This window comes from Orbicella franksi, chromosome 3 (genome assembly GCF_964199315.1).
Source record: "Orbicella franksi chromosome 3, jaOrbFran1.1, whole genome shotgun sequence".
NCBI lineage: Eukaryota > Metazoa > Cnidaria > Anthozoa > Scleractinia > Merulinidae > Orbicella > Orbicella franksi.
Window position 1 is genome coordinate 13,965,816 of NC_138147.1, and position 14,185 is coordinate 13,980,000.

The 14,185-nt window shown below is 38.3% G+C and overlaps 1 protein-coding gene across 1 annotated transcript in view; it reads left to right on the forward strand.

The window, feature by feature from the left end:
• The window catches only part of LOC145481380 (uncharacterized), a 40,356-nt gene that overhangs the window by 18,761 nt on the left and 7,410 nt on the right, over nucleotides 1-14,185 (forward strand). Inside the window, exons 24-37 of the mRNA XM_081459864.1 lie at nucleotides 115-284; nucleotides 1,772-1,909; nucleotides 1,999-2,065; nucleotides 2,329-2,428; nucleotides 3,136-3,243; nucleotides 3,531-3,606; nucleotides 4,252-4,341; nucleotides 5,130-5,196; nucleotides 5,750-5,932; nucleotides 6,438-6,755; nucleotides 10,989-11,192; nucleotides 12,380-12,538; nucleotides 12,856-13,076; nucleotides 13,819-14,150. Coding sequence (XP_081315990.1) covers nucleotides 115-284; nucleotides 1,772-1,909; nucleotides 1,999-2,065; nucleotides 2,329-2,428; nucleotides 3,136-3,243; nucleotides 3,531-3,606; nucleotides 4,252-4,341; nucleotides 5,130-5,196; nucleotides 5,750-5,932; nucleotides 6,438-6,755; nucleotides 10,989-11,192; nucleotides 12,380-12,538; nucleotides 12,856-13,076; nucleotides 13,819-14,150 — 2,233 coding nt within the window. The remainder of the gene's footprint in view (nucleotides 1-114; nucleotides 285-1,771; nucleotides 1,910-1,998; nucleotides 2,066-2,328; nucleotides 2,429-3,135; nucleotides 3,244-3,530; nucleotides 3,607-4,251; nucleotides 4,342-5,129; nucleotides 5,197-5,749; nucleotides 5,933-6,437; nucleotides 6,756-10,988; nucleotides 11,193-12,379; nucleotides 12,539-12,855; nucleotides 13,077-13,818; nucleotides 14,151-14,185) is intronic.

The window sequence follows — 14,185 nt, forward strand, 5'->3', positions numbered from 1 at the left end:
TTAGTAGGTTACACTAGTGACTGAAAAAGCACTTGCTTTTTGTAAAAACACTCCTTTAACTTCAAGAAGGTCGATACTTATTTTGTTCTTTCGTTGTAAATCTCATATGTAAAGAGTGCATAGAACCGCTTGGAATGGAGAGTGGTGAGATCAAGGATGACCAAATCACAGCCAGCTCATCGAGACCAGCGGATCTTCCTCAATATGGACGGTTGCATAATGGAAAGTACTGGTGCGCGGCAAAAAAAAGTGAAAATGAGTATTTTCAAGTTGATCTCGGTCAGGTGTGTAAGATTAGTAAAGTCTTCTGTGCCTTTTGTGTAAACAAATTATTTTGTGTGTGTTATGGACTACTCTATAGGATGAACAGTTTACGTGGTGCCAGAGAAACCAGAACTCGTGCTATCACTTCCTCTTCAATATGGAAACTTCTATAACACGGAAACTTGACCATACCAGTTTGGTACTTGGATTACAATGTAATCCAACGCGGATGCCGTGCAATTTTGGGCCAGAACTACAAAATCGTCCAAAATTTGCCGCACGTGTTGGATAATTTTAATTATTAGCAACATCCAAATAAATGACTTTGGAGCTCCGCATTTAGGCTTGGTTAAATCTATATATTATGAAAACTTCTATAATACGAAAACTTGGCCATACCAGTTTGGTGCTTATATCAAACAGGTTCGGATGTATTTGTATAAATCTCCATCTCCATGAAATCTAAGCACGAGTCTATTTCAGCTCTGAAAACCCGATTGTAGCCTGTTGGTAAGCTATTATTCGCGCTGGTCTTTTTTGCTTTAATTCGACTGAAGTAAAAAGGTTTATTTATGCTGAAGTGCAAGCTTCCACAATTCGAGAACATGAAGTTAGGGAAATGAATCAAAAGAGGAATTGTGAAATTAATTGAGGAGATATTTGAAGGATACAGTATATATACAGTACATTGTACAGTCGAACCTCTCCATACGGACACTTCTCTTATACCGACAGTTTCCCATGTACCGACATCATTCTCATACATTTCCTCTAAAAAAAGCCCTCTATAATACGGACCCTCTCTAAAACGGACAACGGACACTAAATCTCGGCCCTAGGGAGCAAATTTATATAAATCTGATTTAACTTCTCGATTGCGGACACTCCGGGGACGCGGTGTCGATAATTTGCGGTATGTACCATTTTCTGTCGGCGGTTACACAAACATTCACACGAATTGATACCAATACTAGAACTTGTCGAAAATGTCACTTTTGGGCCTGATTTTAGTTACTTAACACTCTAATCTGTCAGTGAAGACTTAAAAGTTACGTCATCTTGGTGACCTTCCCAATACGGACAGTTCTCCAATACGGACACTTCGCTCTGTCCCTTCGGTGTCCGTATTAGAGAGGTTCGACTCCACCTGCATTGGGTTTGTACACATTTGTGGCCACCTTCTAAGATTGTATGGAAATTTATACAAAATATTTTCAAATCGACCTTATTTTCACCCTAAAATCATTACATGCAGGAGGAAGTATTTCCTTACAGTTCCTCACCGACTGAGTCCCAAGAATGTAGTAAATTAAAACATTACTTCGTAGTGCAAAATCATCATTGTCACAGCTTCTAAAGTGCTGTAAGGCAATATTTTGCCGCCCGCTTAAGGCTCCTTTCGAGGGGTTAAAAACAGTTACCAGTGTACTTGTTATTTGTCTGAAAGCTTCAGATTGTGGTAAACTGGCAAATTGCTTACAATTGTTGTTGTTGTTTCCAATCTTAGGTAAAAACGGTCAACAAAATTTTAATACAAGGACGCGGAAATTGGTACGACTGGGTGACCGGATTTTTCTTGTACTACAGTGATGATGGTCAGCGGTGGACAGGCTACACAGAGAGCGGAGACAAAAGCCACTCAAACGTACGCCATTCAACTTGAACGAGTTAATATTTATTATCTCACTTAAAGTGCGACCTGTTTTAAATGTAATCTCTCTCTTTTTTTGTTAGTCTGTTTGTTACCTTGGAAAATGCAGCGAAATTCACGAAACTCAGTGCAAGGACTTATGGGGAGCTAGTAAGTGCGCAGCTTGTCTATGTAAATGATTCTTTGATAACTCTGTGTTTTGCTTTGGATGAAATTTGTCTTCGGTTATCAGTTGGTTTGAAGAGCCAGTTATACACCTTAGACCTTCGTATAATTCAAAGACTGATCCTCAAATGGAGCGATTGAGACATCCCTCTATGTTTGCTTTCTATTTTCCTGCACACTGAGTATTTAGGTAGCTTGAAAAATGTTTATCAAAATAAGTATATTGTAACTGTTGTAACCAATTACAGCTGGCAAAAACGCCGACAAAGGATGCTATGACAAGCTTAACACCGAGGCTGCAGGATACGGTACATGCGATCCAACCACCAACTCATCTTGCGCTGCCAGGTAAACTGTTCAAATTATTAGTTCAAAACACAAAGATCGATTTTCATACTACTCCATGTAAGTTTATTTCTCATATAACACAAACGAAGGGTTGAGGTCCCTGGTCACACACAATACCAACGGATCTACAGCCAGCAAAGGGTATCTTGTGCCATCCCTGGCAATCTATTTTTTTTTGTGTTCTATACACGCACAGGATACAAACCACTAGTTGTAATAGACCATTTCTGAGTTACCTTGAGCCTCTATTTCAAAACAATTTCTCGTGCATAACCTTTGAAATGCAAATGTGTTTGATGTACATGAACGTGATCCTGTAGGGGACACACGACACATTTTGATATGACTGGTTTCGCTCGAAGACTCGTTTTGACACAGATCCAAAAGGCAACTCGGAAAACGCCTATCGAGCTTTGATCTGACTTAAAAACTGATTTTCATTGGTATTATACTTCACGCTATGAACTAATGCAGATTATGATTAAAACAAACTTGACTGCTTATGGGCGAAAATGAATGAAATTTCGCTTTAAACGAAATCTCACGGAAATGTCGAAATGTTATTTGCTACACTCTACGAAATTTCGTTCTGCTTTGCAAATCTGACTGATTTACCACCAGGATGGTTATCATGGCAGGATTAGCTACGCACCGTAACCATATCACGGCAACACAAGCTGAGATAAATGAACTTTTCAAATATTTAGTGACGTTTTATGTGGCCAGCTGCAATGTGAAGACAGCAGAAACTCTCCCGTTGTAGACTATGGATGGACATACTCCAAGATCGCTTTGGATAACGGAAAGCAATGCAGGTGTGGAATTCTGTTTGCTTGTCATTTTCTACCTCAACTAACGGATAACATACTTTAAGCGTATGTGAGATAGCCTTAAAGTTCAGATTAAACGAGGAGAGACTCTAGGAGAGAAAACAACAGTTGATCTCGTATGGTTCTCGTATGGTTCTCGCATGGTTCAATTCAAGATCTTTCGTTGTGCGACAAAAACTAATTGTTTTCTTCTGCCTGATGATAAACTGTGAAGAGTGTGAAAATAATGATCTTGATCCATTGTAATGTTCTCATGTCCTTACTTTCCACAGTGCTGCAACGTTAAAGTCAACAGATAGTATTGGTCAAGGAATGGTCAGAGACGGAACAAAATGTGGAGCTGACAAGGTACCAAGGGCATAGTATTTTAATACAGGAAATGGACCGTCACCCAAGCCTTTTATTTTGATTGTTAAAGCAACATTTCTGGCAATTGTTACCTTTCTAAAACTGATTTAAGTAGACCTACTAAATCGATACTGATAAAATTTTACCCTTTCATACTACTGAATTTTTGTCAGTGTCCTGCCGTTTCCACAGCAACCTTGTTTGTAGCTTGATGTTACCAATTCTGAGAATTTTCTGCTTTACGTTTTTGCTTCTTTTATTTTTCTCTAGTTTTTAATCGATTTTGGCGATTTGTTGAATTTATGACGTTACAATTATGCTGTGTACGTCACTAAACCATTTAAATAAATGCATGACAAACCATATGGATATATTTCCTTAGCTAAATATCTGATTACTTGGAAAAACGAGAGGGGTCGGATACCTCTAAGCATCCACATAGTCATTGATAAAAGCCCAATCATTGCTTTCTTACTTGACCTAAAAACTTGCTTGCAGTAATTGTACAATTAAGTCTCCGTGAAACACAAACCAATACAAGTAACCTAGACTACAAATTTCTTACCGCTTTTAAAGATTGACAGGAACGCATTTTAAGTCAATTTATGAATTACCTCAAATTTGTTTTCCCCAAAAATGTTTTAGATGTGCGTCAATTATCAGTGCCAGACATTTAAGGATCTCAACAATGGCACGTGTCCAACTGTAGACAACAAAGAGTGTGGAGGTAGAGGGGTGAGTAGGTTGAAAGCGTCTAACAAGTCTTTAAAACTATTTTAAATACAGGTTATATGTCACCTCATCAATTTATAGCTGACAGTAGTGTAACAAGGGTAGCGAAAGTCTTCTTTTTAAGATCTGGTTTCTTTAGTATGGCATCACAAAAACGGTGAATTAATATAAATTCATTTCATACAATTGCTCCCTGAATTAAGTCTTTCTTTTTGCCATGCATATATGTGCCACGTCTTTTATCCATAGTTTTGAACAGTATACTATTTCCCTCTCAAACTCATTTTAATGAACTATTAAAATAATTAATCAAGTTTAAACAAAGGAAATCTTGACCACGATGTTGTCTGGATATCTGACCTTAATATACACTGTTTTTTTATGATTTTAATTCTCCGTTTTCGATTGAGAAGATATATAAAACACTTAAGACAGTGTTTAACCACATTACCAAACACCTCGACGTTCGTCAACAATACTCCTCTGCTCGTCGTATTTTCAACTGTCTTCTCGGTGTTTAGAAATGTGGTGGGACTAGGTCTTTCATGTTTGATATATCACATCGGGCCGTTACACCAAATTGTTTCATTATAAATGTATGTTATAAAGCTAAACCTTCATAAAAATGACCGTAGAAAACTTTTCGTAGCTGGCAGATTATATGTCAACGAACAACTGGGCTAACAATCGATTAAAGATTAGAAGATAAAAACAAACGTGTCCGTATAAGCTACAATTTTCACTACAATGTGATTCTCCTTGATGCATCACACCGGGCTATTCGTTCTTAGGTATGTACAAATAAAAAGTCTTGTCATTGTGAAGGTGGCTTTGATCCCAAAAATGGCTGTGCTTCTGGTAAGCGTTAGTTAAAATAATTATACCTACACATTTTGAAAGTTGTTCTTATCGCTTTATCATCGCATTGGCATCGGACCTGAATGAAAAATAACGGGAAGAGTACCTAATTTCTGATTTGGCCAGCGTCAAGTGATCGCAAAGCCTGTAAAATAGATGCTGCAAGTTTTTGAAAAAAAAAAAAAATCCGATAACACTTACATTTTATTTGCAAGCTTATATCAATTTAACATTTCTGTGTCCGAAAATCATTAATAATTGATTAGGTTCAAACGTAGGGAATCATGACCATGACTGTGTTTGGATATCAAACACGAAAGACCGTGTTTGAATACATTTCCAAACGCGTTGAAATTAGTCAAAAATACTCCGCTACTCGTCGTATTTTCAAACACGTGGTGAAACGCGGTCTTTCGTGTCTGATATAACACTTGGAAAACTAGCTTTTCTATAACAAAACTTGAGTGTGATTGATAGATCTCGTAGTTCTCAGTGTTATTTCATTTGTACAGACTTTCAAATTGTACCAAGTCGATACACTTACTCATTTTAGCGTTGGTAGCTCGAGATGGAGCCTGGGGAAATTGGTCCTCGTGGACAGTCTGTGACAAGGGCTGTGATGGCGGCAGGAGAAAGAGACATCGATTTTGTAACAATCCTTTTCCGCAACATAGTGGAGCTGACTGCCCTGGAGTCCGACAGCAAACAGAAGACTGTAACACTGAGGATTGCCCTGGTGAGTGCAAGTTGGTAAAAACGAATATGTGCTAAAAATGTAAATGAGAGTGCTTTTCATCAGCCATTGTTCGCAAAACTTATTCATGTCATTTTCCTCACTTGAACTGAACGTACTGAAATAGTACTAAAAAGGGTGACCGATTGAAAAATATACCTCTCTTCTTTTTTTATACCTGATCGTACCTTTTTGGAACACAGTGGTGTATCTGGCGAGTTTGGTGAAAATTCCCATATACGATGACAACAGGCGAGCCTAACCTGCCATCAAACCGCACAGAGATACAAATAGGGTTTTACCGTACCCAGGGTTAGCCAAAAATCCAGCATCACCGGATCGGTGACTTGATATCGTAAGATATCAGAGCAGTAGACACGGCTTCTGATTGGGTAATTACGGTACAACCACATATAGGCATTTTAAACACTTTAAGCATAAAGGAAGATTAAACTGTACCACATGAATGTACTGCTCAGTTGTTTTGTTTCACATTTGTTTGATGCAGTGGTAATGTCATGCCGCCAATTACAGAAAATCGGCGTGGAAAAGAACCATCATTATCGCGACGGAGTCTACAAGATTTATCCTACAGGCTCCCAGCCAATCATGACATACTGCGATATGTCACGTGACGGTGGTGGATGGACGCTATTGGTTACAAGTCACACCAACAGCTGGACAGCACAGAACGTTAAATTGAGAAACGCAGATTCACCAAAGCTAAAGGAAGACTACTCTATCCTTCAATACGCTGACAATATCAAGGATAACATCAACGTGGCGGGATCTAAGTTTGAATATCGACTAGAAGCTCAAAGTCGAGGTAATGTTAACGGAGATAATATTATGTGTTTACAGCAGCCTTTTTACTATTAAAATTTGTCAACGTTTAATTTTGAAGAATTGTTGCACTTAGCGAGAGATGTCTGGTAGGTACATAATAAAACCGATCAGGGGGAAGTCTGCCATACGTTTGAAATCACAGTCTTAAGTTGAGGCTGAGGATCTCAGTAGGCTGACGAAATATTTTGGAACAACATATAAGATGTGTGAAAAATAATGAAAGATGGTTAATTTTCAGATTGGTGAATAACAACAACAACAACAACAACAAAAACAACAACAACAAAACTTTATTCATTTTTCATTAATTCACAGCCATGAATTTTAGATTAATGAGTTGTCTTCCATCTACACTTTATTATTAAAAATAATTAAGAGTCCCTGTCCATAAAAATGGAAAATAACTCGGCAAGGGTCGAAAATTCGATTTCGCTTATATTTTTATGGCAGATAGGCTAGGGCATGGCAAAAACTACTGGATAGTTTTTTTGGCAAAATATCCTTTTATTTCAAAGAAATATGCAAATTACCAAATTCCGTTAAAATCGTCATTTGACGCACCATTTTATTAAACAAGTTTGAGAGCCTCGCATGCAAAACCACATCATTCTTCCGTCTTTAAAACACTCAAATATTTTTGTGCAATGTTTAAATGTGTACTGGGTTGATTTTAGGGAATGTTGCGTTGTCTTTTTGGGTGCACAATAATTAAATTTCGAAGACAGGTATTTCATTCACTTAAAAGTACTTCGTGAATATAATTAATTTTCACCATGTGCCAAACCTTCAAATGGATCAAGCTTCTGGTGGTTGAATCGCAGAAGGATGGTCTACAGATTCCTGTAAAAATTTCTTTGGGCAACTGATTGTGAGCGACGCGAGAGCTTTTCAAAGTACGTCAAAAATGCAAATATTTGACCATCCGTCGTCAAATTTCAATTTACGGGTTAGACGTATATTTTAGCATGCGCCACATGACTTGACCTATGTTAAGTTGAAATAGACACAGAGCTGATAATTTCGAAATGTTCTAATCTCATTTGCTGTAAAAGGCAGGTCCAAAGCCGATTTGACGTGTTTCTAGTCGATCTCTCGCCATTCGTCGCACATGAAGCAGATGTTTGCTTTTGTTTACACAAGGTTAACGTCCGATGTACATCGCCTACTGTCAACCTATTATTGGTCGAATACTATGAATCTGTGACCACCTTTCTGCGCATATGACCATCACTGCATCTAAGTCTAAAACGGCTGAGTCATTTGTAGATAGTTGCTTGCTTTGCGCTGCGCCAAAATATTGCGTTTGATCGATTGCTGACCATTGCTGATAAGCGTGTCGGCGCAGCACAATCTCACAGCCGTTATTGTTCGTCACGCAATGCTGTCACGGCATATGCTGCACATTTTGATCTATTTTGTATAGAGTACTCTCAGGATAAGTGAAACAATTTAATCATTGTTCATCTGTTTTTTCATATATATAATAATATATGTGTATATTTATATAATCATATTCTATTGTGAACGTGGCCTTGGTCCAAATCACGTTTGTTGTACGTTCTGATGTTTCAGACAACAGCTGATAAAGCTGGTACCTGTACTCACTAGAATTTTAAGAAAATCGCCATAAAAAAATTATAGATTAATGAAGCAAGAACTAGCTGAAATCACAACGTGTCTAATTCGTGAGAAAAACAGACTAAATTTAATTACTAATTACGAAAGTAAATAGCCCTGGCCATGCCATTTTGTTTGGCGTATTTTGTTTGCTTAGTGGCGAGGCATTGGTATGTAACAGAAAATAGAGGACTGTTGTCAATACAGTCCAAAATTATCGTCAGTAAAATATTGTAAATAAAACACCTATTGACCGGTTACCTCCACGGCCATCATATGGTCATTCCGATAAGGGTTTCATTATTGTCTTTACCCCTATTAAGCGGCCACCCAAAATTTAACAACTTTGTTTTGGAAAGGGCGATGGCAGATAAGAGTCTGAAATTGAAGGTGCATGACGAGTGATAATTCAAACACACGTCTATCATGATTGTATTGAATTGACTCCCTGTTCACCAAGAAATTTATAGCCCGATAGTGAAAAATTAAATATTCAAGGTACACCAACCTAGGCCCATTAAGCGGTCGCCACCCATTTCCCCGAGGGTAGCCCACAGTATTACATGTAAACCAAAAATAATTGCACAGCGCGAAAAGACCTAGGTATGAGTTTAGCGTTACAGTATTACGCAGGGGCATGTAGGTAGCGATGGTCGAGTAAAAGATAACAACAGAGGCAATGGTAAATTATTCATTATTTTCATTTCTTAATTTAATCTCTTCCTACTCAACACGATTGTGTGCTCCCAGTGATTCCAGGCCTTACGGAGCCTTATGTATTGGGATAGAAATTGTCCCACCCCTACCCCCTAAAATGGGATGACAGAATTGCGTGACGAACAAGGAACCGCTGCAAGCAAGGATTCAAGCCATCAAACCATGATGATCAAACCTAATATTTTGGTGTAGTGCAAAGCAAGCAACTATCTACGAATGACTTAGCCGTTTTTGACTTAGATGCAGTGGTGATCATATGTGTCGAACGAGGGTCACAGATTCATGGTATTCGACCGTTAAATAAGTTGACAGTTGGCGATGTACATCGGACGTTATGTAAACAAAAGCAAACTTCTGCTTTATGTGCGACGAATGGTGAGAGAAACACATCAAATCGACTTTGGACCTGCCTTTTACAGCAAATGAGATTAGAACATTTCGAAATTATCAGCTCTGTGTCTATTTCAACTTAACATAGGTCAAGTCATGTGGCGCATGCTAAAATATACGTCTAACCCGTAAATTGAAATTTGACGACGGATGGTCAAATATTTGCATTTTTGACGTACTTTGAAAAGCTCTCGCGTCGCTCACAATCAGTTGCCCAAAGAAATTTTTACAGGAATCTGTAGACCATCCTTCTGCAATTCAACCACCAGAAGCTTGGTCCATTTGAAGGTTTGGCACATGGTGAAAATTAATTATATTCACGAAGTACTTTTAAGTGAATGAAATACCTGTCTTCGAAATTTAATTATTGTGCACCCAAAAAGACAACGCAACATTCCCTAAAATCAGTACAGTACACATTTAAACATTGCACAAAAATATTTGAGTGTTTAAAGACGGAAGAATGATGTGGTTTTGCATGCGAGGCTCTCAAACTTGTTTAATAAAATGGTGCGTCAAATGACGATTTTAACGGAATTTGGTAATTTGCATATTTCTTTGAAATAAAAAGGATATTTTGCCAAAAAAACTATCCAGTAGTTTTTGTCATGCCCTAGCCTATCTCCCATAAGAATATGAGCGAAATCGAATTGTCGACCCTTGCCGCGAAATTAAGAATTTGTCTGATTTTTACGGGCAGGCACTCTTAAGTTAGAAACTTAAATTAAATAAAATAACAGCATGAACCCGCAGGTAGTCTCGGCCAATCTAGGCGGGCCACATCTATATTTATATTGCACCATTGATATCTAATAAGCTTACTATTCAACTACTTAGGCAATGATTTACGAAAACGTTTATTACAAGCGTTACGAACTATTTTTGACTGGTAATCATTTTTATATAACTGATACTAGGAGCTATGATTAACTAGAGATCAGCTAAACGATAGGTTAAAATTAATCAGGCGCTAAATTTAAGAATTTTAGTCAGGGTGTCGACTTCAACATAGTGATCAAGATGAAATATTCATTTGTTTCAATAGCCAATAGTTAATAACTAGTTTACAAAAAAATTAATAAATAAATGTTGAGGTACGTTGATAAATACTTATTTACAGCATAATAATAAATACTATGGAGTAAGAAGGACGTGTGTCACTTATACGCCTTGACTAGCTCACCAAGAGTCTCTCCGTAGCTCAGTAGTTCAAGCGCCTAACCCGTGATTGGAGGTCATGGGTTCGAGTCCTGTCGGGGACTCCTCATCAGACTTTGTCTTTGTCTCAAGCTCGTGACAAATTTATCAATATATGTGATTTTGCCTTAACACAGTAACAAGACATTCGTGTATTCAGCGTGTTACTTGTACACGTCCTTAACTTGATTGTTACATTCCCTTAACATCGATTTAAGCAATAAATTCGAGTCGATAATCTTAGCCTGCAAGGTTTCAAAGATGTTCAAAGATTGATTTGACGTTTTCGCAGGTCACTGGGGCGGTATCTGGACTGCACAAAGAGGATATTCTTTTATAGCTACAAACAACAAGCAAACGGACATCAACCTGATCAAGAAGTTTGACAATTGGAAGTATTCTGATAGTGGAATTGAACAAAGAATGCCATGGATTTCTGGCGCCAGGCTAACGACATCAAACAATGCCAAATCTAACTGGTGGGGAACCATAACAGGTACATGAAACAAAGACAAAAATAACTCCATAGCTTGTTTAAATTCCTTAGTGAATGACGGTGCTTGGGCGCACACTTCCTCATTCTGTACCTTTCATTAATTCTACTCTCTTCGTGAAATTTTGAACATACTAGCCTTGGTCGCTTTTAAAATTTCCCGAAGTCTAGTCAATTTTATTCCTTGCTGTGGTAAGGGGTGTAGTCTTTTGGGGAAAAATTCTAGACACGTAGTCGTGAATATGGAGATTGTTCCCGTGTCCCTGAAGAGGAAAACACCAAGACCCACTCTATTGCTTAATCATCGTCGAGGGGTTTTCTCAAGAGATTTTTTGGGTTTAGAAACGTACAACGTCGTTTTCTAGTAGAACTTTATCATTAGTTTGTGTGCAGCGGCCGGCCATTAATTCTCACGTGTGACTTCATCCGCCATGTTGAAAGTAGAGAATTGTGGGAAATCTCGAGTTGTTACGTCATACATTGCGCCCGCAGCTGATGTTCGGATAAAATATTTTCATCGAAAACAATCGCCGACAACAGCTGGCTAGCCTGCGAAGTTGAACGCAGCTCAGTTTCGCAGGCAAGAAAGCGCTCAATGCCTGGAACAGATTATGATTCGGTGATAAATGTTCAAATATGCCGTTGTGGTGCCCCAGGCCGGTTTCCCAGGTATGTCAGCAGCATATGAGAACCGGTCTCAATGTAAACCACGAGACGATTTTTTTGTGGGATGGGAATGTGCTAATTAGTGCTGTTTTTAATTTGACTGTGGTAGAAACTTAGGTGGTATTATTGACTTTGTGTATGGGGTTATTCGAAAATTTGAAGATCCTTAATATTATTTTGAGAGAATGTAGAAATCATTCAATTGTAAAATAGCTACTGGATAATGTGAACGAAAACCACATCTTTGTTAAGCAGCATATATGTTCCTCTGGTAAAGAAGTAACTTAAGCTGTTCCCCTACGCTTTCCAATCTTGCTTTACCCACCACTTGAACAAAGCAGTTTGTCCTGAGCTTCTGCTTCTAAGTTTTATACATTGTTAATAAAATTAGTAATGAAACAAGTAATCGTCGTTGTCTTATTCATGAATTGATCGTTTAGCCTGAGGGCAGTTTTGTTTTCAATTCAAGAGCTAGGTACTGAAAGGGAAGTCTGTTAACAGGTTATTTTATCGTCATTTTTTAGGAAATGATAAAAGCTATCATCCCGCACCGTGGATTAGTGGTCACCTTCAAGAGAGTCAGCCTTCTTACATCTGGTACTGGATGCGAGAGGGTCCTTATGAAACTCCTAGGTCCTGCATGGAGGTCTACTTCAGGGGGCTTCAAACTAACCCAGTGTCAGGTAAATTTCTTTAGGTTATCGAAATGAATAGTGTCTGGTGACTGCATGCAACTCTTAATAGCTCGTGACGTCATGATCTATTTTGATTAGCCGAAATGGTACAATTTTTTTCCTCTCGTCCGTTGATTTCCTCGTTCGTTCGCTCATTGGCCTGTTCGTCTTTTTCCCTCGTTCGCCCCTTCATTCGTTTGTTTGTTCGTTCAATCGTTGGTTTGTTGGTTAGTTGGTTCGTTCATTCGATTTTTCGATCATTGATTTTCTTTCTATCGTTAAGTAAAAAGTACAAATATTTGGTGTTTTGTGATTTCCTTTCGCAGACGGCATTTTTACAATTAAGCCTCCCGGTCAGTCCGAAGTTAAAACGGTTTGCGACTTCACAACCGAGGGAGGGCCCTGGACACTGCTAGTCACAAGCAAGACTCACAGTGGGTGGGACAAGGACAACATCAAACAGAGAAATGCAGACAAGCCTTCACTGCAACACGACTTTTCTATTCTTGGCTTGGCGGATGCCATTAAAGACTTTGATAAATCACAGGTAACTCACTGGTAAACTGACATGTTTAATTTTCCTTTTGCTAAAATTCTAAATTGTTTCTGAGGCTGAGATGAGTACAACAAACGAAATTACATCAAATCGAAGGATGGAGATTTTTCTCTTTATGTTGTCCTATAAAACACGACAAGATCCAAGAAAGAATTTCACTTTCAGAAAAAATTCATATTTCATTATCAAATATTTTAAAAATGAGATTGAGCTTGATATAGGCAATTACCGATTTCGGGTACAAGAAAGCTGAGGAGTTTGGCCGATAACCCAAATGTATGGCATTTGTGCAGCTCTGTGGTGCGTTGCAGGCAAAAAACAACCAAAAAACTGTAATCTTTGTAAATGACCTATTAAACTATGGTGAATCATTTTAAAGTCGTCTCGAATAAGTATGGCTTACTTGCAGCCAATCCCTCAAACATAACGAACATATTACATTGTATATTCTACATTGTAAAACCTACCAGCATTTTTCGGTTAATGTTTCTAGTCAAAGGATAATGCATTATCACAAATTAAAATGATCTATTTTCCTCCATTTTCCAGCACGCGGAATAACACTGATTTTAAAAGGCCTTTTCAAATGCCAGTGAATATATTCATAGGGTGACTGTCATAGGTCATAGATCACCGCTACAAGAACACATTATATAAGCTGAATCCTTACTTGTAATGATCGAGAATGATATTCCGTATTTGATGGCTATTTTGCTGCCTTGTTTCCTGAAAGAAATTCTTCCAGTATCGAATTGAGGCCGATGGGAATAACCGTTGGGGAGGAATCTGGGAGGCCCCACGTGACTACACATTCCTTTCAAACGGCGACAAACAAACCGAAGTGAAGTTGATAAAGAAATTTGACTCCTGGGACGAGAAGAGCAACTTGGCAAAGCGCATGCCACGATTGGCGTCATTGAACGGTCTTTTACTAAGCAGTGCCTCTACTAAAGACGACTTGTCGGGTTCTCTGGTGTACAACAGCGGTGCTTCCTCGGCCTCGTATTTGGAGAAGGAGAAGCCAAAACCGAATGTGGTGAGATTTTGGATGAGAGAAGGTGCCAGGTAAAAATGCAATATTAAATATGTATATTTATTAT